The 23,993-nt window shown below is 40.8% G+C and overlaps 1 protein-coding gene across 12 annotated transcripts in view; it reads left to right on the forward strand.

Moving 5' to 3' along the window:
• The window catches only part of LOC126297562 (formin-binding protein 1), a 336,009-nt gene that overhangs the window by 249,251 nt on the left and 62,765 nt on the right, over positions 1-23,993 (forward strand). For all 12 annotated transcript variants that reach the window (XM_049988494.1, XM_049988495.1, XM_049988500.1 and 9 more), the window contains exons 4-7: positions 16,402-16,549; positions 16,708-16,965; positions 19,820-20,005; positions 23,571-23,792. In XM_049988494.1, the coding sequence (XP_049844451.1) occupies positions 16,402-16,549; positions 16,708-16,965; positions 19,820-20,005; positions 23,571-23,792 (814 nt within the window). The remainder of the gene's footprint in view (positions 1-16,401; positions 16,550-16,707; positions 16,966-19,819; positions 20,006-23,570; positions 23,793-23,993) is intronic.

The raw sequence follows: 23,993 nt of genomic DNA on the forward strand, positions 1-23,993 counted from the left end.
CCCTTGACGCTGCATCACAGACAGGAGCGCCTGCGATAGTGTACTCAACGACGAACCTGGGCGCACGAATGGCGAAACACAATTATTTCGGATGAATCCACGTTCTGTTTACAGCATCACGATGGTCGCATCCGTATTTGGCGACATTGTGGTGAACGCACATTGGAAGCGTGTATTCGTCATCGCCATACTGGCGTATCACCCGGCGTGATGGTATGGGGTGCCATTGGTTACACGTCTCGGTCACCTCTTGTTCGCATTGACGGCACTTTGAACAGTGGACGTTGCATTTCAGATGTGCTACGACCCATGGATCTACCCTGCGAAACCTTACATCTCAGCAGGATAATGCACAACCGCATGTTTCAGGTCCTGTACGGGCCTTTCTGAATACAGAAAATGTTCGACTGCTGCCCTGGCCAGCACATACTCCAGTTCTCTCACCAACTGAAAACGTCTGGTCAATGGTGGCCGAACAACTGGCTCGTCATAATACGCCAGTCACTACTATTGGTGAACTGTGGTATCGTGTTGAAGCTGCAAGGGCAGCTGTACCTGTACACGCCATCCAAGCTCTGTTTGACTCAATGCCCAGGCGTATCAAGGCCATTACTACCGCCAGAGGTGGTTGTTCTGGGTACTGATTTCTCGGGATCTATGCATCCAGATTACTTAAAAATGTTATCACATGTCAGTTCTAGTATAATATCTTTGTCCAATTAATACCCGTTTATCATTTGCATTTCTTCTTGGTGTCGCAATTTTATTGGCCAGTAGTGTACTTTAAATGATTTTATTTAAATAGCGTCGATTTTCAGTTGAATTATTAAGCACTTAGTAGTTTCGATAACGTAATTTTAGTAGAGATTCATGCTTTAGAATAGAATTCAGTCCAGGGCAAAGAGAGAACATAAAAAAAGCTGAAGGGCAATATCACTTTTCTGGCAGAATCGATGTTCACTGACTGGAAAAAAAATCACACCGTGAAGGAGCTGTGCGGCATAAACCAAAGTTGGTATGCGTGTTTTTACATCTGGAACATGATGTCTATTCAGATTTCGTACCAGTCGCATAACAGTGGCGTTATCCAGTATGAGGATGCAAATCAGGTTTGTTTTAAATAGCCACGCTAGTTACCTTTGAGAGTAGACGTGGTGAGTTGATCATAACACAAGAATGCCTTTAAGGCGACTTAGACGCCACTATCACCACTTAGTTTGAGAAAGGTCATGTAATAGGGCAAAGAGAAGCTGGACGTTCCGTCTGCGATATTTCAGAGAGTCTTGGCAGGAATATAGCCACTGTACATGTTTGCTGGCATCAGTTGTCACGAGAATGTACGGTCGCAAGAAGCTCGGTCTCCGAACGGCCACATGGCACTGCCGGGAAGGAAGTCCATCATGTTCGGCGTATGGCTCTGGTGCATCGTACTGCATCTGCAGCAGCAATTTGGGCAGCAGTGACACAAAGAACTGTTACAAATTGGTTATGTCAAGTACAGCTCTGAGCCAGACCCCCTGCAGTGTGCATTCCACTGACCCAAACCACCGCTGTTGGCGACTTCAGTGGTATCAAGCGAGAGCTCATTGGAAGGCAGGCGGGAGGTCGGTTGTGTTTTCTGATGAAAGCTGTTCGTATTCCGGCGCCAGTGATGGCCGTGTTTTGGTTAGGAGGCCAGTTGAGTGCCTGCAACCAGCTTGTCTGGGTGTTAGACACACCGGACCGACATCTGGGGTTATGGTCTGAGTTGTAATTTTGTGCGACAGCAGGAGCAGTCTCTTGGTTATCCGATGTACCCTGACTGCAGCTTTGTTCGTCACTCTGGTGATTCGACCTGTTGTGCTGCCATTCATCGACCGTATTCTAGGGGTGTTTTCTAACGGGAACTTGCCACCTTGCAATTTTAATCATTTAAGTATGTTACCTAGACGAAATTATTCTCGCAATTTCATTAGTCCACATTATTTTTTGGCGTTGCTATTTTTTTCGTCAGTGTATTTTTTTGACGTGTTGTCATAACTAAGGCTTACTATCTTGCCTGGTTAAGTGAAATCTACAGTTATTTCTAACACAGTTCTTTCCAACTTACTTCTCATCGCTGACGGCAGTGGAAGTACGAGAAAGTTTCAAAACGCAGTGTGGTTCTGGTTGCGTTCATAGGTGGCAGGATGAGTTGCTTCTCGCTTCGTTGCTGTTCCCAGAAGGACTTGTAAATCTATACGGTGTTCAAACTGATCTTCTGTTTTGTGACTACTATACCTTAATTGGTATTGCTATAAGTTATATTTCATTTAGTAAAAAAGTCTTTTTCCGCCTTTTGTTTATTAAATAAATATGACTATACTGTTTCATGCCTATAGTTGTGTGGCTTCTATGGGTGTCGTCGATCACTTCTTAATTGTTTGTGTCGTGTAAGACAATTGGTGTCGTTTGCCATGTTAGTGGCTGTTGTATAATTTCCATGTTGGTAGTTAAGACCGAGCCACTTCAGAAGTCGAAGTGGAAACCACGTGCTACGGTTGAGCTATTACCATTACCAGTAACAGCAAATTAAGACATTCTGTAGCAGAACCAAAACATTACCTTATATTGGCAGTGGCATTAGTACGACGTATAACACATTGCTGCGACTAGAACTAAATTGAGAGTACCAAACTTTTCCCAAGGATCTTTTCTTCTTGGGCAGGTGGAATAATATTGTGAAGAAACTGAAATAGTCGTCGAAACGGTAGTTTCTTTATATAAACATTTTGATATCTGCGTCTTGCCAGAGCACGAAGAAGAAATTAGCATTGCATAAAAAGCAGTTCCGTGTATTACGTACAAGGCATTAGTTTCTCTTTCGTAATACTGGTTAAAGTGATCTCTGTGTAAGTGGTGCAGACACTGGGCGTTATACTTATTAATTTTAATATTTGATGTAGTGTTACATTGATAAGGGGAGTAGCCGACCTCGAACGGCTAAAACGGAACAAAAAAGGTTTTTCAAACCCGGAGATGTGCCTGTTCTACCACCCATCAAGATTATTTACCTGCAAAGCGTTCTGATTTTCTGTACAGTCGATGTTTGAATTTAACGAATCTAAAGGCTGCAGGAGTACACCCCGATGAAGAACCAGTACGATCTAACAGGCGTCTGTCACCCTTACAATTCACAATAGTCACAAATCAGGTATTCTTTTGTAAAAAGCTGAACACTTGAATGATACAGTATCTTTAAATGGCTCTGACCACTATGGGACTTAACGTCTGAGAACTACTTAAACCTAACTAACCTAACGACATCACACACATCCAAGCCCGAGGCAGGATTCGAACCTGCGACCGTAGCGATTGCGCGGCTTCAGGCTGAAACCGCTCGGTCACAACGGCCGGCGTAACAGTATGTATATGCAGTACTTACACGAGTCACGAGCGGCCCAGTCACGTTGTGATTACTGCCTATGTTAAACGTCAAGGTGCTATAACCATTCACAGACTGCATGTGGCAGCACTTGCGGTGGAAGGCATGTAAAGCGTGTCGGGGGACGCGGAAATTTGTGCAGCCGTTGTCGTAATGCGGGAACGGAGCGGTGTATGTGACGCTCAAAAAGGTGTGAAATCTTATGGGACTTGGCTAAGGTCATCAGTCGCTAAGCTTACACACTATGTAACCTAAATTATCCTAAGGACACACACACACACACACACACACACACACACACACACACACACACACACACACACACGCACACGCCCGAGGGAGGACTCGAACCTCCGCCGGGACCAGCCGCACAGTCCATGACTGCAGCGCCTGAGACCGTTCGGCTAATCCCGCGCGGCTTTATGTGACGTCCAAAAGGTCATGATCAAGAGTGGAAGCGTTTCCGAACACGGCTAAATTTGTTAACTGTTCTCTTGCTGCCGTGGTTAAACTATACAGTGCATGGCAAAATGGTGCTATCAGAAACTGCCCTGGTGCCCCACGGGCATAGACTACAGGAGTGAACAAGGGCTGCGGAGATGTGTAGGGGCGAATAGACGTGCAATTATTGAGCAACTGACCGCTCATATGAAGCAAGGGGCTACCTATATATCTCCTCACAGACTGTTCAGCGAACGTTGCTGCGTATGTGCCTCCGCAGTAGGCGTCTGGTCATGCACTCGTGCTGACTGCTAGTCATCGGCGACGAAGCCAGGAATTTTCACACCAATACCGCAACCGGACATCCAGTAGGTGGTGACAGGTGACCGTTTCAGACGAATTAATTTTTATGCTCCTTCGGTGTGAGAGGTCGGAAAGCAGACACCTTGCAACAAACGTCGGAAGGGTCCAGGGAGCAGTATAGTCTTGGGAATGTTTTCGTGGCATACCCTGGGTGAGCTCGTCATTCTGACAGGCACAGTGGATCCACACAAGAATGCGGCTACGCTTGTGGACCATGCCCAACCTTAGATACGGTTTGTTTTTCTCGATACGATGGCATCTACCAGCAGGACAATGCAACGTGTCACACAGCTCGCACTGTACGTGCGTGGTTTGAAGAGCACCAGGATGAATTTACCGTTCTTCGCTGACCACCAGAGCCCTCTGATTTAACTCCAATCGAGACTCTGTGAGACCATCTCGGTCGGGCTGTTCGCGTAGTGGATCGTCAGCCGAGAAACCTAGTGCAGCAGGCCACGGCACTAGAGTCGAAAGGCTCCACATATCTGTTGGTACCTTTCAGAACCTCGCTGACACACTTCCTGCATGTCCCGCAGCGGTCTACACTGCGAAAATTGGTTATTTAGGCGTTTGACAGGTGGTCACATTAATATGACTGGATATTGTTTCTGAAAATAGTTCGTGTGTTGTTATTAGTTCTTCCCTTACTATTCACCAGTGCACTGGAATACATAATGAGAGAATGGTACGAGGACAATCCAAAGATGATAAGAATTGGAAGCGCAAAAGATGATATTAGCTTAAACTGTTTGCGATTCGCTGCTGATCTTGCTCTCCTAGCCAACACCGTTCAAGAAGCCAGGCAACAAGTGAAATCACTACAAGAAATAGCAGAGAAAGAAGGCCTTAGAACATCATTTGAAAAAACGGAGTTTATGCTAACTGATCCACCACTTGCAAACAGAATTACAATAGGAGATCAGGAAATCAAAACTGTTGATAAATTTAAATATTTAGGCGAAATAATAACATACGTTCTAAATGAGAAGCCATCATGACAGAATAGAATAAAAAAACTGAACTACGCAAATTACATTACCAAAACTACATCCAACAAAAATAGCCTATCTATAGACGCAAAATTAAAACGCTGTAAAACAGTTAAACAACCAGAAATAACGTATGCAGCTGAAACTCAAAAGAAAGAGTATAAAAGAAAATAGAACCAGTCATGAACACGATCAGGTAGAAACGCATCTCATTCTTTGGACATCTGATGAAAACTCCAGAAAACAGAATTAAAAAGTAATACATAAATTGTGGAATAGCAAGAGCGACATTAAATGGATCACAGAAATTAAGGAAGATGTAAAAGAACTCCAAATCACAGTAGATTACCTAAAAAACAAGACAGAGAAAGCCAGAATACTGCAAGAGCCGGAAACCAGACTACAAATGAAAATCAGTAAAAGGAGTACAGGAAGAGCGGTCTCAGATGAAGAAAGAAAGAAAATATCTGAAAGAATGAAGAAATATTGGGCAGACATAAGAGCAAAACACCTTTCATATAAGAATAGTCTAATAATTATATTACCTAAATATCAAATTAAGTTATTGTTGAGCCAAATTGTATTCCTGTGTAACAACTTGTTTACAACTTTGTATTTTTGACTAGAGTGGTCCACTGAAGGCCATAAAATAAATAAACAAATAATAATAATAATAATAATAATAATAATAATAATAATAATAATAATAATAATTCACCGAATTGCATATGTGCCGTTTTAACAATGTTCTGACAACACAGCTGAATGGAACAGTATCTGCAATTAATAGCAGCATGTGACCATGCTACATCATTTTCATTGCACCCGTACTGCAGTAGTCCAGTAGCGAAAGCCACAGTGATAACTTCACCCAGATCTTTGCCAGCAGATTTCTCTTTCGGCTGTGTTTTAACCACTTGATTGAAACTCCATATTTTCACTTCGATTCCGAATAAAGGAAAAATGTACAACAACACAAAAACAAAAACATGGCAAGCTAGCGATGCCGAAACCATGTTCAAAACATAAGTTCGGTAATCCTAGGTTTGGAACAGTTGGCAGAGTTAAACTCGTAGTAAGTTTACTGACGAGTAGTGCGATTTCCGAGGAACAGCTGTACACGATGGGTATAGGAAAGGAACCCCTAAGTGCAGACTATGTGGTACGGGGGATGAAACGGCAGCATATTTCATCTTCTAATACGAAACACTGGAGGCCAAAAGACACAAAATGTGTAAACCACTAATTCCTGAAGAAACTGTGGCTAACGGAGACCGAGAAAAGGGACTCCATTTATTTTTAGGGGTACTGATTGGCTTTACTAAAATGACAGGAAGAAACACCGCAAAATAAACGTAAAAGGGGACGGTACCCACTACTATCCAGTTGCTAACCGAACGGCCCAGGGTTAGAGATTTTCTCCGCTCGGGAACTGCGTGTTGTGTTGTAACTGACACAAAATCACTTGCATGGCGTCAAATGATAAGTCTAACGAGTGTAACTTCGTACCCACGGATTCACCGTAATGAGTGTTCTGAATTCCCGGAACACACTGATCGATCGTCCATTGTTGAGATCGCAGTATGGGCACGTACTGGAAGCCAATAAACTTAAGGATTTGATTCGTATTGACTGGGTGTGTAAACGAGATCTTTCAAACAAATCTGTATAAATCATTTCATTTTTATTATTGTATCTGCATTTGTGCCGAGTATAATATTTAACCTTGGAGTACTGTACAAATCAGGATGATGATGATGATGATGATGATGATCGTAGAAACATGAAAAACAATCATAATTGCGACATACCGCACATGTGATGAACCCCTTATTTTTACATGTGCACGATTTTTCAGTGCCGCAAAACAAACTTCGTTTACATTCATAAACGGTGCTCGTTCATTACACAGTTAAGCGGCTTACCGTGCATATCGAAGCATGTCACAGAATATTGGAACAGACGACTGATACTTCATGGATGAATTTTTATGTAGTCTTCTCTAGAAGCCATCTCCCTATTCCGTTAGATGATGTACGCACAATTTTGTTGTCGTTTTGTATGGTTCTTCGTCTGAATGTAGAAATAAACGACGCGAGGCTGCACCAGGGGGGGGGGGGGGGGGGGGGGTACTTTAATATTGCACGTTGATGGAATAACGTTGGAATGAAGGGGAAAAAAAATGCGCCAGTAGCCAGATTCGATTCAGGAACCTCGTGCTTACCAAACTAACCGCTTACTCGCTCAGCTGCGGACTGCTTGAGTGCTAGCGACCATACACAGTGTAGAAGCACGCCTACAATTTTCTAGAAAACTGTTGAGGTTTGCGTCTTCCTGTGTACGTATGTTGAAATCCTAGTAACGCTTTACACATCCTGTCAATATGAATCAAATCGCTGAGGGGAACTTCTTACGGTCCTCTTGTAAGTTTCGGTGCGGGCAACGGAGGGGCTAAGAAAACTGCTATTTCGTCTGCCTGGTTAAATCAGATAAAAAGTACTGTTGTGTTAACATGTTGTTTCAAGTACATGTTTAGCCTTTTGCCAGATAATACATTATTTATGACTCTTGTGACTCTACGGTGATAATTATGTTACATGACGTTTTCTTTAACGCCTTCGCTTCTCTAGTCTTTGGCTTCGTTAACCTGCAAACATAGATTGCGCAGAAATGCAAAGCTTTGCGGGAAACAAGCTTAAGAGTGTTAGGACAAACATATATCTGTAGTTCACTTTTTATTCGATTTTAACCATTCGAACTTCGATAATGCTCTTTTCAGGGCTGAGCCCTTGGTGGTAGGCCAGGGAATTTTCAACTTCCTTAACACAACCCTGGTGGTGTAGTTTGCAAAGTCTTCTTACTTTCAGTTAGAAGTGCCAAGTATGTTTTCGTGCCATGTGAAAGACGTTGATGTATACAGTAAAGGACAGAGCAATATTCATATTATAAATGAATTTGGAGTGAATGGAAAGAGATGGTGAAATCGGGTACCGACACATGAAGTGCGCATTTTGAACAATACTCACTTCGCCGGGTGCTGCAGTGCGTAACCTATCCTAAGGAAGGATCATAATCAGCTGTGTCACATCTAACATAGCAGCGTACTGGCTACAGTGTGATTATCACGAAATGTACTCCACCACGTCACTTTCCTTTGATAACCAAATTTTGTTATTAAATGTCCATTAATCTATAGTATTTCAAGAAGCTGCCTGTGCGTCGAATGCCACTATGCTAGCGTGCGTTAGGTTCTAGTGACCTCGGCTGCGGAAGTGGGGTCCAGCCGTCATTATGCGGACTCATTTTCTTTCTTTCAAAACATTCCAAGCGAATGTCAGTGTAGAACCTGGCGCGACACTTTCTTCTCCTTGCATTACCTTCAAATCCCAAGGAGAACCTAGCGGTATGTTTCTATCCACTTCGCCACAACGGCTGTTTCAACGCCAGTATACACACAGCTTAAAAATGATGTCACAGGAAAAGTTTGTGCGCATTGTATGCGACATCATCATTTGTTCACATCGAAATTGCTTTTATTTTGTTGAGGTAAATTCTGGTCTGCTAGAGTATTTCGCTTATTTCTTTCAAATCTCCGTAGTCAGAAGGAAGATTAGAATTTATTGAACGTCCTGTCGACGACAAGGTCATTAGAGAGGAAAGATTATCCCATATAGGGTAAGGGTGGGGAAGAAGCTCCTTAGTTTCTCTTTCACAGGAACTACAATGATATTCTCCTTAATTGGCGTAGGGAAGCCACAGAATATCTAGACTATGTGATCAAAAGTATCTACACTATGTGATCAAAAGTATCCGGACACCTGGCTGAAAATGAGTTAAAAGTTCGTGGCGCCCTCCATCGCTAATGCTGGAATTCAGTATGGAGTTGGCCCACCCTTGGCCATGATGACAGCTTCCACTCTCGCAGGCATATGTTCAATCACGTGCCGGAAGGATTCTTGGGGAATGGCAGCCTCTTCTTGACGGAGTGGTGCACTGAGGAGCGGTATCGACGTCGCTCGGTGAAGCCTCGCACGAAGTCTGCGTTCCAAAACATACCAAAGGTGTTCTGTGGGATTCAGGTCAGGACCATGTGCAGGCCAGTCGGTTACAGGGATATTACTGTCGTGTAACCACTCTGCCACGGGCCGTGCATTATGAAGAAGTGCTAGTAGATAGTGTTGAAAGATGCAGTCGCCATCCCCGAATTGCTCTTCAACAATGGGAAACAAGAAGGTGCTTAAAATATCAATGTAGGCCTGTGCTGTGATAGTGCCACCCAAAACAACAATGGGTGCAAGACCCCTCCGTGAAACACACGACCACACCTTAACACCACCGCCTCCGAATTATTCCGTGGGCACTACACACACAGGCAGATGACGTTCACCGGGCATTCGCCATACCCACACCCAGCCATCGGATCGCCACATTGTGTGCTGTGAATCACCACTTCACCCAATGTTTTTCCACTGTTCAATCGTCCATGTTTACCCTCCTTACACCAAGCGAGGCGTCGTTTGGCATTTATCGGCGTGATGTGTGGCTTGAGCAGCCGCTAGACCATGAAATCAAAGTTTTCTCACCTCCCGCTTTACTGCCACAGTACTTGAATTGGATCCTGGCGCAGTTTGGAATTCCTGTGTGATGGTCTGGATAGATGTCTGCCTATTACACATTATGACCCTCTTCAACTGTCAGCGTCTCTGTCACTCAACAGACGAAGTAGCCTGTTCGCTTTTGTGCTGTACGTGTCCTTTCACGTTTCCACTTCACTATCACATCGAAAACAGTGGACCTAGGGATGTTTAGGAGTGTGGAAATCTCGCGTACAGATATGACACTAGTGACACACAGTCACCTGACCATATTCGAAGTCCGTGAGTTCCGCGGAGCGCCCCATTCTGATATCTCACGATGTCTAATGACTACTGAGGTCGCTGATATGGAGTACCTGGCAGTAAGTGGCAGCACAGTGCAGCTAACATGATAAACATATGTTTTCTGGGGTGTCCGGATACTTTTGAGCATGTAGTGTATATCTAAGGTCGGGTTTCTGTGTGTGTGTGTGTGTGTGTGTGTGTGTGTGTGTGTGTGTGTGTGTGTGAGAGAGAGAGATAGAGAGAGAGAGATAGAGAGAGAGAGATAGAGAGAGAGAGATAGAGAGAGAGAGAGAGAGAGAGAGAGAGAGAGAGAGAGAGGTTGCAGTGGAAGGAAGAGTAAACACATTGTGGCTAGCTTGAGAAGCCACGTTGAACATCACTTGATAGCAAACAGATGTTGGCACGGAAGTGACTCAGCTGTCATATCTTCCCTAAGATGAGCCAGTTTACCGTTTCGTTGGACATTTCAAGTATGGTGATCTCTTTACGATGTTGACAAAACAAAATTTTTGGTACCCGCCCATCCAACAGTTTTTGATCATTCGTAGATGGAAACTATTACGGTACCATTTCCCTCACGAGAATAGAGCTGTGCTGCTTCTGCTCTGTGACATTAGATTATTTGCTCTAATGTTCGTGACACTGGATATCGCTGTACATATGTTATTCATTTGAGCACTCGTATCTGATTTATACATTCTTTTCGAAATACATTTATAAGGTTTTCACCCGGCATGTTGTCATGGCTTGTTGTATCTGAAGGCTTACATTGTATTCTTAAAATAATGTGCGTCTCTCGCGATTCCAGTACTGATTGATCATAGCTGTCTGTATAATTCTACAGACTATTTGAAGTCAGCGAATCCTGATTTAACTGTTACGTCATTTTCTTTACGCCATTGTCGACTTAAGGCTCTTTAAAGTGTGCAAAACAGAACGAAGAGTCTGCAGCAATTACTGTCAGTGGCAACATGCTTTTGTGCTGTACTTGTCTCATCACGTTTCCACTTCACTATCACATCGGAAACAGTGGACCGTGGGATGTTTAGGCCAGAAGAATAACCCACCTTCGTTCAGTGTAGTGTAGTGTAGTGCAGTGGAATTCGACTCGCAGGTAGCAGGTTCGAGTCCTGGTGTTGAAGTGTTCACAGCCAGTATGTGGCAGGCAAGGCAAAGCGAAGAGGAGTGGCGGCGGCAGTATTGAATAGCATATTTCGTGACAGGTGGATTGGTCGTCGAAGCACGTTCACCGGATCTGACGACCCTGGATTTCTTTCTGTGGTTAAAGTTGAAAGATATTTGCTATCGTGATCCACCGACAACGCCTGACAACATGCGTCAGCGCATTGTCAATGCATATGAGAACATTACGGAAGGCGAACTACTCGCTGTTGAGAGGAATGTCGTTACACGTATTGCCATATGCATTGAGGTTGACGGACATCATTTTGAGCATTTATTGCATTAATGTGGTATTTACAGGTAATCACGCTGTAACAACATGCGCTCTCAGAAATAAGTTCGCAAAGGTATATGTATCACATTGGAACAACCTAAATAAAATGTTCAAACGTACCTACCTTCTGTATTTTAATTTAAAAAACCTACTTGTTACCAACTGTTCGTCTAAAATTGTGAGCCATATGTTTGTGACTATTACAGCGCCATCTGTCTCTTTACGTACTACACGAATATGTAATAAAAATGGGGGTTCCTATTTAAAAAAATGCAGTTGATATCCGTTTGACCTATCTAGCGCGCTAACCATAGCGCCATCTGTTTCCCCCCTTCAAGCTAGACAAGTTTCGTTCTTTGTAGTTTTTTTTTTTTGTTTGACGCTTATTTCGTGAGACATTTGGCCCAGTCACGATCAGTGGACCAGCCTGTATACTGAGTGGTCTCTCGGTAATGTGAGTGTTCTGATCGTCGTGTATAGATTTGATTTTTAGCCTCTAGGAAATGCCATTGGTGATCATTTACACCTCTTCGCGCATTTCATACAGACTCAAATAATTGTACTTATTCTGGCAGGTAAGTTTCCTGCCCCATAGAGAAATAAATATCTAAACATCAGTTTGCACGTAAAGTTGGGCCGACCGAAGCAAGCTGATGCCTATGTTCCTTGCCAGTACCGGAAACCTATGGATAACTATTGAAACATCATCGACCATAATTTGCAGAGGTCTTTCGTTCCTATTAATACTTGGCTACCGTCTTCCGTTCTCATGCTCTAGGGTTTTCTGCGCTTCATCTACCTAGGAATTTGCTAGACTGTTCCAGGAATCCATATCATGGCTTTGTACTCACGGTATACATTATACGTTAAATGGCGGCATAGGCGACGATGTGCAGAGACAGTGTGGGCCGTCAGGGTGTATCCTTTCTAGTGAGCACGCCGTGTTAGTAGGTGGACAACGCACTGATCGCTACTCGGAGGACCATCCACTATATACATCGACGAGGAAAAAGTCAACGGATGGTGTGTGATAATGTATAGCAAATAAGTTCGTCTGAAGTCCGTCGCTGAGTTCTGTTAGTGGACGTATTGTCTACACGGGACCCTGCAGACCAAACAGTGCGGCAGGATATCCGCTTGGCTTTGGTGATATAATTTATCTCCGTAGCCCGGAAGCGAGAAACATATCGTGAAGCGTCTTCATTTACTAGACACTTTAGGTCTCGTCGTCATGCAAGACCTTCAAGAATTATCGTTCCTTGAAATTTAAAGAAGTAAACTTTCGCGCTCGCCCAGACTTTCTTTTCGACGTTAGTTACCGGAATAACAGTTAGATATTGATTCAGGATTTCTTATTTGCTACACGACAAAAGTAGGTTGCACCGTGGTTATGTGCGCAAGAGAGCAGAATCTTACGCCATCGCTTTACAAAACGGTGTGCGGGTACTTTGAAACTGTTAAAAGTTGACTCCTGCGAAGTTATTGTTGTTATTTGTATGCAGCGGTACGAACTGTGTTTGCCAGCTCTTGAAATGCCAGAAACAGATAATTTAGTAAGCGGATATTCTCCTCTGTTGTGGCACCCTGTTCACAGAAGTGCTAAGGTAAAGTGTTGTCACGAAAACCGTCGGATACACGATAAAAGCTAGAAAACTGCACACGACATATGAGGTCGAACGACAGAAGCCTTTTGGAACATCCCTTGAGGGACGTGGCGTAACGGTATCATTCGCAGGACAGGACAGACTTCGACCAAACTCCGTGTAGCCTTTTTTAAGTACCACCAGCTAACTCCCTATCGTCTAGGCAAATAATGAATGTACAACGAAACACGAGCCAAAGTTGCAATTTACACTTTTTTTTTATTTACTCGATGTAATGTGTGCTAACATCAGCTAACATTCTTGTGTACCGTCACTGTTCTTGGAAATATAATCCTAGATGCTTGACCAACTATGACATTCTGTAAATGCTTAATACTGCGGACATTTTATACCACAGTGTGAAGCAGCTGTTCATCTTTATGGTATCCACCATTGCCAGTATAACATCATTGTTTAATGACAACATAAAATATTGTGGTTTTTGGTAACCCAGTTACTGAAGCGTATGAAATAAGATCATGGAGCAACTCCAAAACTAAAGACATACATGATTTCTTTAATTTCATTATAAAAAGTAAGAGACACTATATGCATTCCACTGTCTTACCTTGTGCACTTTTCCAGTCACACTCCCATTAGTGGAATTCTTCATTGCGGGAACTGTGCTGGGGAAAAATAATTTTTCGTGTGGCAGTAGAAAGCAATTAGACGTAATTTTGATTCAAGTAACTTAACTTCATGCAGACAATACTTTGTTGATCATAAATACATACAGTTTTCAAACTATATATACTCAAAATACTAATGTCAAACAATGTCTGCATGTATGAAACTAGATCAAATGTGCACTCATTTACAGCCAGGAACAGGAAACCTCTGGGCATTTCTTGGACTACATTAAGTAAAGTAAACAAAAATAATTTCATACATTTTTCCATATTGTACCACATGATGGAAGGGAGCTGTATGAAAATAAATTTGAAGTGGTGGTAGAGTCATGGTTGAAAGGAGAAACATTCTATAACACAATTGACTTTATAGGTAGTGGAAAAAAAAGGTATATGTTTTATTATAAATGTGACTGTGAACACACAAAGTTGGAACCTGAATGCATACAAGTTAATTGGTAGCTATCACCAAATCCCATAGACCCTCAGGCACAATAGAGTACTTCTCTGTCCTTAGTGCCAGTGTGCACATTCATTCACTGACAAACATCACATCATTTTAATATCTATTTGACTGTGAAGAAAAATAGTTCAGAATAAAGATCCTTTCTCATACATGCTGCATGCTTCTTAGTATCGTAATGGGCATACACTGTATGAATGTGCCAAACTAGTTGTTCCACCCACTTTGGAGGGATGCACAATCGCCAGTCTCCTGTTACTCTCAAAGTTCTTCAGAATGAGATACCCTTGTAGACCAACTGGTATTCTTTCCAACTATCCTTGGAATATTCTTCTAACAATCTCCTCTTTACCTAGGGCCCATATGTCATCCAAATCCTGCTCAGCTGCTAAGTTCCTACTCCACGTTAGCATTCCTGTCTTATACTCAGCCTTTTTGAGAAATAATAAAAGGACATTTCTTTGCTCTTTGCACAGGGTTCCTTCATTTTCCATTCTTACAGTTAACCATGATAAGGTGTCAGCCAAATTATTTTCACATCCTTTCCTATACCAAATCTCAAAAGGATACTCCTGTAAATAGTGCTCATCAGACCAACTGTGATTGAAGAAAGCAAGAGACTAGTTTAAAGTCCCACTCAACTCTAATCTGACATGATATTTTAAATACTATCTCTATGGTTATGGGCATTTCTTTTATATGAGATTAAGGCAAAAAGTCTTTTAAAGACACACAAAAAATGCTCAGATGTGATAATGTAATTATGTGCCATAGCAACATTTAACTGATTCCTTTTCATAATTACAAGGGGATGTATCTATTACTTTCCTGTGTACATGCACTTACAACATTTTGGTACAGCTCGGATGTACAAGACAAGGTTACAGGATCTAGTCCAGGTATAGCTCACTGTTGTAGTCAGTTAGGAAGTTTCAGAACAATGTACACTATGCTTCAGAATGAGTCTCAGACTGAAAACATATGACGCACATCATCTCAAAAATTGATGTTTCACCTATATTGATATTTTAGATTGGTTTTTGTTACCTCTGCTCTATTCACTAGGTAATTTAGTACCAGTTCTTTTGTAAATTTTTGTTGTCCCACTTTATTTCTGTCATTTGAGTCGCACACATCCAAACAAGTTGTCTTTGGTGTGTAGAAGGCCATTGCAAATTTACCACTATTGTAATTTCCATCTGTTTTCTCCATTATATGTTTATAATAATGACGCAAAGTTGTCAAAGACATCTGACGGCAGAGAAGAGTGTAATTTAATGTTTGTTTGTGCCAGTATGTAGACAAAAAATTAAGTCAAAACATTTATACTGCACCTCATGGCATGTACAGTACATCTACATACCACCACACAATACATGGCAGAACGTACTGTGTACCAAGTGCTAGCGACTTCCTTTCCTGTTCCACTTGAAGATGGAGAAAGGCAAAAATGGCTACTGTATGCTTCAGTATGAGCCCAAATTTCCCTTATCTGGTTTCCATGATCCTTACGTCAAATGTACATTGATGGCAGTAGAATGCTTCTGCAATCAGGTACAAAATCTGGTTCTCTAAATTTTCTCACTAGTGTAGTTTTCCCTCCAGGGAATCCCATTGAGTTCACATAGCATTTCCATAAAACTCAGATGCTAGCTGAATGCACCTGAAACAAATCTAACAGCATGCCTTTGAAATACTTCATTTATTGATATTGTAATAGGTAACTGGATATGGATGGTAGAACTAATTTACCACCCATCATTTTCTTCTTTACTTTCTTTGGATTTATATGAAAATAACTCGGGACATAGCAGATGACCCATTACTTGGAAATTTAAAGGTGCCATGAATCACTGAACCCATAAAGCGGTTACATCTAAATATGCCAAATTCCTGCATTCAGTTCTAATTAGAGAATATTTGTTTATGTTGGAGTTCTGTGATATGGTGCAGATTATTGATAATTAACTAACGTGTACCTGAAAATCATGTGTAAAGTTCATTATCTGTAAAATCCTTGTACAGCTGTACTGTTATTAAAACCTGTCCAAAACACTTTGTTGTGTAGTTATTGATTTTACTCGTTTAAACAACACAGTGTTCAACAAAAACCTCATAACATGAACTTTTGTAGGTATAGCCCTTGCCGGGCATTCAAGCATGTGATGACAGAAGTTAATGACCTCGCAGGACAGCATGAAGTAATTGCAGAAAACCTCCAAGCGAATGTTATAAGGGAACTTAATATCCTAGTAAAAGATATAAAGGAAGAACGGAAAAAGGTATGTATGCAGCTTCAAATAATTTAAGAGAACTCGAAACTGTTGATGCAAGTTTCCATCATTGTTCTTGTAATGTAAGAACTGTCGCATCACTGTGTTACTCACAGTCCAATCGAGGGGAGGATGAACCTAAAGCTTGTTTAATTTCTACTTTACAGCATCTACAGGATGGTGCACGTATGGTGCAGAATTTAAATACACAAATTTTAAGCCTCGATCGTGCAAAGAAGAATTATGAGAAGGCTTTCAAGGAAGCAGAGCGTGCATTAGAAAATTTTCAGCGTGCAGATGCAGACTACAATTTATCCAGAGCAGAGGTTGAGAAGCAGCGAATGAATATGGCAATCAAATCACAGCAGTGTGAAGAGACAAAGAACGAGTATGCAAATCAGCTTCAAAAAACTAATGAATTGCAGGTAACATACATATTTCTGTCTTGTCAAATTATATGCAGTCAGCAACCCAGTACAAGCGATACCTCCACTTGGACAGCTGCCACCCTTTTGCATATGAGGTAGTTCCTCTTACACACCCTGCCAACATGTAAATACAGTCTGTCTCTAGATATGCTTAGTTCTTTGCAGACAAGAACTACTCTTCTAACCTTGTCCAGAATTTGTTTTCATATTTTCTAATATTCAAAGTCCACGTCTTGACCAGCCACAAGAGTGCTCCCATATCACAGTATACCATATAGAACTAGAAGAATGAAATCATGTTCTCTTCCAGGATGTCAACTAAATCCATTTGTGCTCTGAAACATTAATATCCTCCCAGAGAAGCCTCTGTGTACATCAAAATAGCTTCACTAGCTTTAGTCATATGCAAGTTTCTTTGTTCATGACATGATGAATGCTGAATGTGTTGAGCGTGTCTGACTGCGGTAGTAAACATGTTATAACAAGTTTCTTGCTCACTTTCCTACATGCAGCAAGCAATAGTAAATTTTACTTCATTTCAGTTATTTTCAATGTGAAGTGCTTGTGTGCAGTACCTTATGATGGAAAGGAAAGGCAAATTTAGAAACATACAGAAAGATACTGAGCTAAGAATTCAAGGAAAGACATATGTAACACACAAAGGGACAGCTCAGATAGAACCACAATTGCATATTGTGCAGCATAATGAAATAAAACAAAATATCATGTAATTTTGGGGTTCAAACTGCATACTTTTCCCATCCTAACAAGTATTTGTTGTCTTTCATTGACTAGCAAATTAAATGCTGAAAGAAAGGAGGACCTATTAGCCATGCTCAATTTTCTTGAAATGATAAAATTATATTTCTCATTGTGTCAATGATGTCAATACTGTATTCTTTGTTACCTTGGACGTGAAACATGGCACTTACATCTTTACCTAAATTTTCATTTTTTTAAAATCTGAACTTATAACCACTTTTCCAACACTACTTATGTCAGAAGTTATAAATGCTATGAAGCTATCATATCATTCCTTTGAATAAAATAATTTGTAATGTGAATCTGTTGTGGTTTTTTCTGTTTTTGTACAACTAGACATTTCAGCATTTACTGTTTCCAATTTTTCCCATTTCAAGTCAACAATTCTTCTCACTTCCCCCAGTGTTACACTGCTGCTGAACTAGAATGGTATCCTTGACCTTCAGTATGTCCGTCCTTCTCTCAGCCCCTGCCGCATGGGTCATATTTCTGTGGAAGCCACAGTCCAAGACCTGTCTCATACATCTGCCCCTAACCACCATTTTAGTCAAACCACTGCCACTCATTACTTCATCAAAAGAAGAGTCAAATGTGTAAGTAGCCACAAGATATATCAGGTTTGCTGTATGAGTTTTTTTTAACTACCACTTGTCCAGTTCCTCCATGTCCCAACTCTACATACCCATCTGTTTCCCTATCACTCATCCCATCTAAAATTTATCCTCACAGTGCCAGCCCTCCTTGAAACAGAAAACACCTCTCCAATCCCAGTTGGTTTCCTGGTTTGTGATTAGTGCTATGTCCTCCTATACATGTTATATTTGATCCTAGGTCATCAGTTTTTAAATAAATTGGTGTGTGTGTTAGGGATCACTCGGGTATTATTTAAGGTGTCTCTCCACAATTCCATGGTAGTTGCTAATATTATAGAGCCATTCAGGGTTAGTATCACAGAGACATTCAGGGCCATGATGAAGCTCATAGGCACAAAGTATACTTTTTGTTCCCCCTCTAATTATGTCCGTAGTTTACCCAGTTCCATGCATGGGGGTAATAGATTATCATTTGATATCAGAAATATATGGTAGATATAATGTGTATTAATACTAATATAGAGTAGTATGGGTTTCATGCGACCTAGCTGACAGCCTTGGGTAACCTTCCTAACCTTGGCTAAACAGTGACTAGTTCTGGCCATTTCGGTGCTTTGATCCTTACTATACTGATTCTTGGGAAGCACCACCTGCGTCTGGATCCCCATAGACATCTGGCTTGCAGCAAAAGGCAGGTTGTTCAGTTCTCAGTACTGCCTGAGATGAAGAAGTCTCCCCTGAAAATTAATGTCATAGAAAAGATTTTGTTTTTTCATTATTTATCTCTAACCCAACTCCATTTGCTTTATGAAATAGCTTTCTTGTCAGTATTTTCACGTCACCTACATTTTAAGAGATTAATGCTACATCATCTGCAGTGGGCGGTACATTCATTTTCATTCCTATACTAATTTCCTCTTCTGCTTCACTGTTGCATCCAGTACTTTTTGTAGTATTATGTTGAACAAGAGTGGTAATATTTCAGTATCTTGCCCGACTCCTCCTTTTTTTTTTGTCAGAAGCCGTGGATATTCTCACTAATTTTCACCATCCCTTTTGACTCTTCCAGTTTAACATTTACAATATTTGTAAACTACTTTGGTATTCAAAACATTGTTATTTCTCCCACAAATTTTATCTGTTTATGCTATTGTAGGCTTTCTTAAAATCAACAAACAATACTGCCATTGTTTTCTTGCAGTCCCAATATTTTGGTATGACTTCTTCCAATACAAATATCAGATCGGTGGAAAGGGAAATATAGAATTCATAGTTCTACACAATGGCAGCAAACAAAAAGGATGTGGTTACTGACTGTTGCTTAAATTCTGCTTAAATTCAGTGGTATTGCAAGAAGCTATTCCCTGTACAGTTTAAAAATTAAGATTGAATTCAGTATTTATTATATGAACATTTTGAGGTGTTTCTTTGTTAATTTCTAATTTGTTTCACAATTTATTCTTGCATATAATCTCTCATTTCATTTTATGTTTCAGAATCAACATTACCATATCCTTATGCCAGATGTATTCCGACAGTTGCAAGAGCTGGATGAGAAACGCATTAAGAACATCAAAAGTTTCATGATACAGTCTGTAGACATAGAAAAAAATGTTTTTCCTATCATCATCAAATGTTTGGATGGGATTGTGAATGCTGCAGAACAAATCAATGAGAAAGAAGTATGTATGACAGCATTGTTATTACTCTGTTGATACTGTAGAGTTTGACAGATGTCATCAGTGGACCAGCTGTGAAATTAATTGTTTCTGCGTTATAAAGATGACTGCAAATCACACAGGAGCTGGACTACTACTCCATTATTTTGCAGGCATTAACTTAGGCAGTCAAAATGTCTGGGCTTGACTCTGAATGTATAGATCATTTGACTTATGGTATTACTCTTTGTACAATTTGGTTTACTATGATTTTAATACCTACTCTCCCCACAAAAATACAGTCAGTCATTAACAAATATGTCTTTTAGTGACATATTAGTAGCTCAATTTGTACAAGGATTCTGTAAACTTTCAGTAGTGATTTAATGAAGCAACCGTATGATCACTTGAAGTGATCTGAGTCAACAGTTGAAAACCTGAATTGTGATCTCTCTGTGAGGATTTAAATCCTATTCTTCCTGAATTACAATAAAAATATCAATTAAATGCACTTCATAACAGAATGTGAAGTTCATTCTTCTTTTGTTGTTGCATTTAACCATTCTTTGGTGTTGTCTCGTTCATGACTGACATCACTGAAACATTTGTTTCCCCTTGTGTTGTAAACTGAGTATATTCGACATGTTAGCAGCAATTGTTGTTGGCCTGAAATTCTATTTGAACACCACAGTTTTTTTATTAGCTGTGGTCTGTTTTTATAACTAGGAATTACACATTAAGTATTCCGCACAGTGATGAGAAGTCAATTTTACGAATAACAACATATATTGACTGTCACAAAACACAGATGGCTAGCGCATAAATGTTCAAACAAACTAGGCAAGTATATTGCATGTGTAAAGAGAGCTGTTAATAACACACAACAGATGTTATACAGTTGCTAAATAGTTCACATCGCTCCCCTCCCCCACCCCCCTTCCCACCACCACCACCACCACCACCACCACCACCACCACCACCACCACCACCATACTCCCTTCCCTTCTCTACAACTTAACAACTCTGTTCATACTGCTAGGTTATAGGAAAAAAGCTGTTAAAGATGATAGACAAACCAAGATTATTCCACTTTCAGTAATCAAAGTCCGCCAGAAAAATGTATACTCACTTTAAGGAACAAAAAGTATTACTTATGTGTTTATTTCACACATGTTGTACAACACTCAGTTTTGCACGTGGTTATTTTAAATGTTCGAAATGTTCACTGTTGGTGCCTATACTCATAACAGAACGATGAGTGGTAATCACAAATATGTCAGTCAGTGTTACAGTGGAGATCGCTGCACGTCACTGTAATCTCCTGCTGAAGTTCCTCCAGTGTGCACGGCTTATGTAGATAGATGTTATATTCCACAGTTCCCCATAAGTAAAAGTCCATAGGTGTCAGATCTGGTGACCGTGGCGGGAACTCAATGGGCCCTCTTTGTCAAATCTAATGCCTCGGAAAATTGTCATGCAGGAAAGCTCATACAGCTGGGTGGCAGTATGGTGGCACCCTGCCCTGTTGGTAGAAGACCTCTTCATCAGCTCCATAAAGTATATGTATACCCGGCAAAATTGATGTGCGTAACATTTCCAGGTACACTTCTCCAGTGAAGAAAAAGGGTCCTACTAAGCCTTTAGATGATAGTCCACACCACACTTGAACCTCTGGTAGATTGACCACTTTATCCACATAAACATGTGGATTTTCCAGTGCCCAGAGTGCACTGTTATGCCGATTCACAGTTCTATTAAGTTTAAATTGTGCCTCGCCACTCCACACTACCTTCATCACAAATTGTTTGTCATCGGTTACCATTTACCGATACCATTCACAATATTGCATTCAGCAATCAGGATTGTCATCATTAATCACATACACTAATCATAGAACGTAAACCTTCCACTTTGCAGCTTTCAGAATTCTTCGTACGCTTGTTCTGCTAGCCCCCACTTCACGTGCACATTGCGTAGCGGACTTCTGTGGAGAATTAACAAATGTTTCAACCCGAGAGCCGATGAAGCACGACTTGTAGCTGTGCGCTATCTTCCTGATCTTCCTTTGTGAATATCACAAATCATTCCATGCAATTCAAACTTGTCAGTGATGTGTTTAATTGTTAGGCAGGTTGGCTGTTCTGTTTCAAACTCCCACCTCCACTGACATTGCAATTCAACTGCAATATCAAACTTGAAAAACCACTGTACAATACATTTTCATTGCTCGAATGTCAAGCATGCCCCAGCCATGTTGTTTTCTCAATACTGAGATGTAAGTACTAACATCTGTTGAGCCAAAGACCATAATACAACATAGTCGTAACTCAAATCGAACAACAATATCAGTATCTAGATAGGGCCTGACAAAGAGTTACACAGTTTTCTGTCAGACTCTATATACCTTCTGCCTTTCAGGGTTCCTCCAAGCCATAATTCTTAAGTAACGGTCATCCACTGCATTAGTAGCCCTTGGGCGGTCTGAGCGAGGCATTTCATAAAGAGTTCTTGTCTCTCTGTGTCTCCTCCATGTCCAAACAACATCACTTTGGTTCACTCCAAGATGCCTGGACACTTCCCTTGTTGAGAGCCCTTGCTGGCACAAAGTAACAATGCGGATGTGATCAAAGCATGGTGTTGACCGTCTAGGCATGGTTGAACTACAGACAACACGAGCCGTGTACCTCCTTCCTCGTGGAATGACTGGAACTGACTGGCTGTCGAACCCCCTCCATCTAATTGCTCATGCATGGTTGTTTACATCTTTGGGTGGGTTTAGTGACATCTCTGAACAGTCAAAGGGACTGTGTCTATGATAAAAATATTCACTGTCAACGTCTATCTTCCCGAGTTCTGGGAACTGGGGTGATGCAAACCTTTTTTTTGATGTGGATATATTATGAACAATCCATAACACACCCTTTGATATATCTGTAACTGCTTTCACATCTGATGTTTTCTACAAAGAACATGCTGACTACTTTTTTGCCTGGAAGTCATCAGTCAGTACAATCGCAAAGCTAGTTTATATTTCATAAACTTGCATTTCGTTCTCCAAACATTACAGAAGTTGAGTAACATGGGGCATCAATGCAGGTCTCATTATCAAATGCATCTAGGATCTTGTGTACAAGTAAGGAAAGGTGTGTTACCTGATATTGCTGTGTGAGGAACCTATGTTGATTTCTGCTGAGATTCTTTATATCCATAATCCAAGCAAAAACATATTCCAAAATTCTCCAACAGATTGATGCTAGTCATATGTTCCTGTAGTTAAGGACATTTATCTGATGGCCTTTCTTGAAAATAGAAATGATTTTCACTTTTTTCCAATCTTTTGAAATGCTTTGTTGGAGCCGTGATGTGGGTACAGTATTATAAATTGTCGCTTAAAATAAATAAATGAATAAAAAAGCTAGGTCTTTGCCAAACACACATTCTACAGTTAAAGTACATTCTAGTTAATTATATGATTCTTGTGTACCAGCGTGTATTTAGGTGCTAAGGAAAAGTTGAATAGTTGTGAAATTTTACCATTATTGATGTACTGCACTGTCTGTCACTGGATAAGGTAATATGTATGTTTCAGGACACACAACTTGTGATAGAAAGGTATAAATCGGGGTTTCAACCCCCAGAAGACATACCTTTTGAAGACCTGAGTGCAATTAAAAGTGGTGAAATGCCACCACCAATAAACCCTGTACCTATTACCACTCTTAGGCCTGAAGCTATGACAGTCAAAGGAACTATGTCATCTGGGAAACTTAAGAAGAGAGTGGGATTGTTTGGGATCTTCAGTTCCACTAAGGTATGATTAATTACTCTGTAATATTGTCTACAACTGCACTTAGTTGTAAATTTTGTTAAGTAGCTGAAAGGTGTACTGGTTTCATCCAATGAAAATGTTGTATTTTTTTCTACATTTCTTGAGCTGCATGCTTTAGATTTTAACATTTATTGTAAAATAAAGTGCATTAATAGTAGATAGGTGCTGGAATGTGTCAAAGGT

The sequence above is a fragment of the Schistocerca gregaria genome, chromosome X, assembly GCF_023897955.1.
Source record: "Schistocerca gregaria isolate iqSchGreg1 chromosome X, iqSchGreg1.2, whole genome shotgun sequence".
NCBI classification, from domain to species: domain Eukaryota; kingdom Metazoa; phylum Arthropoda; class Insecta; order Orthoptera; family Acrididae; genus Schistocerca; species Schistocerca gregaria.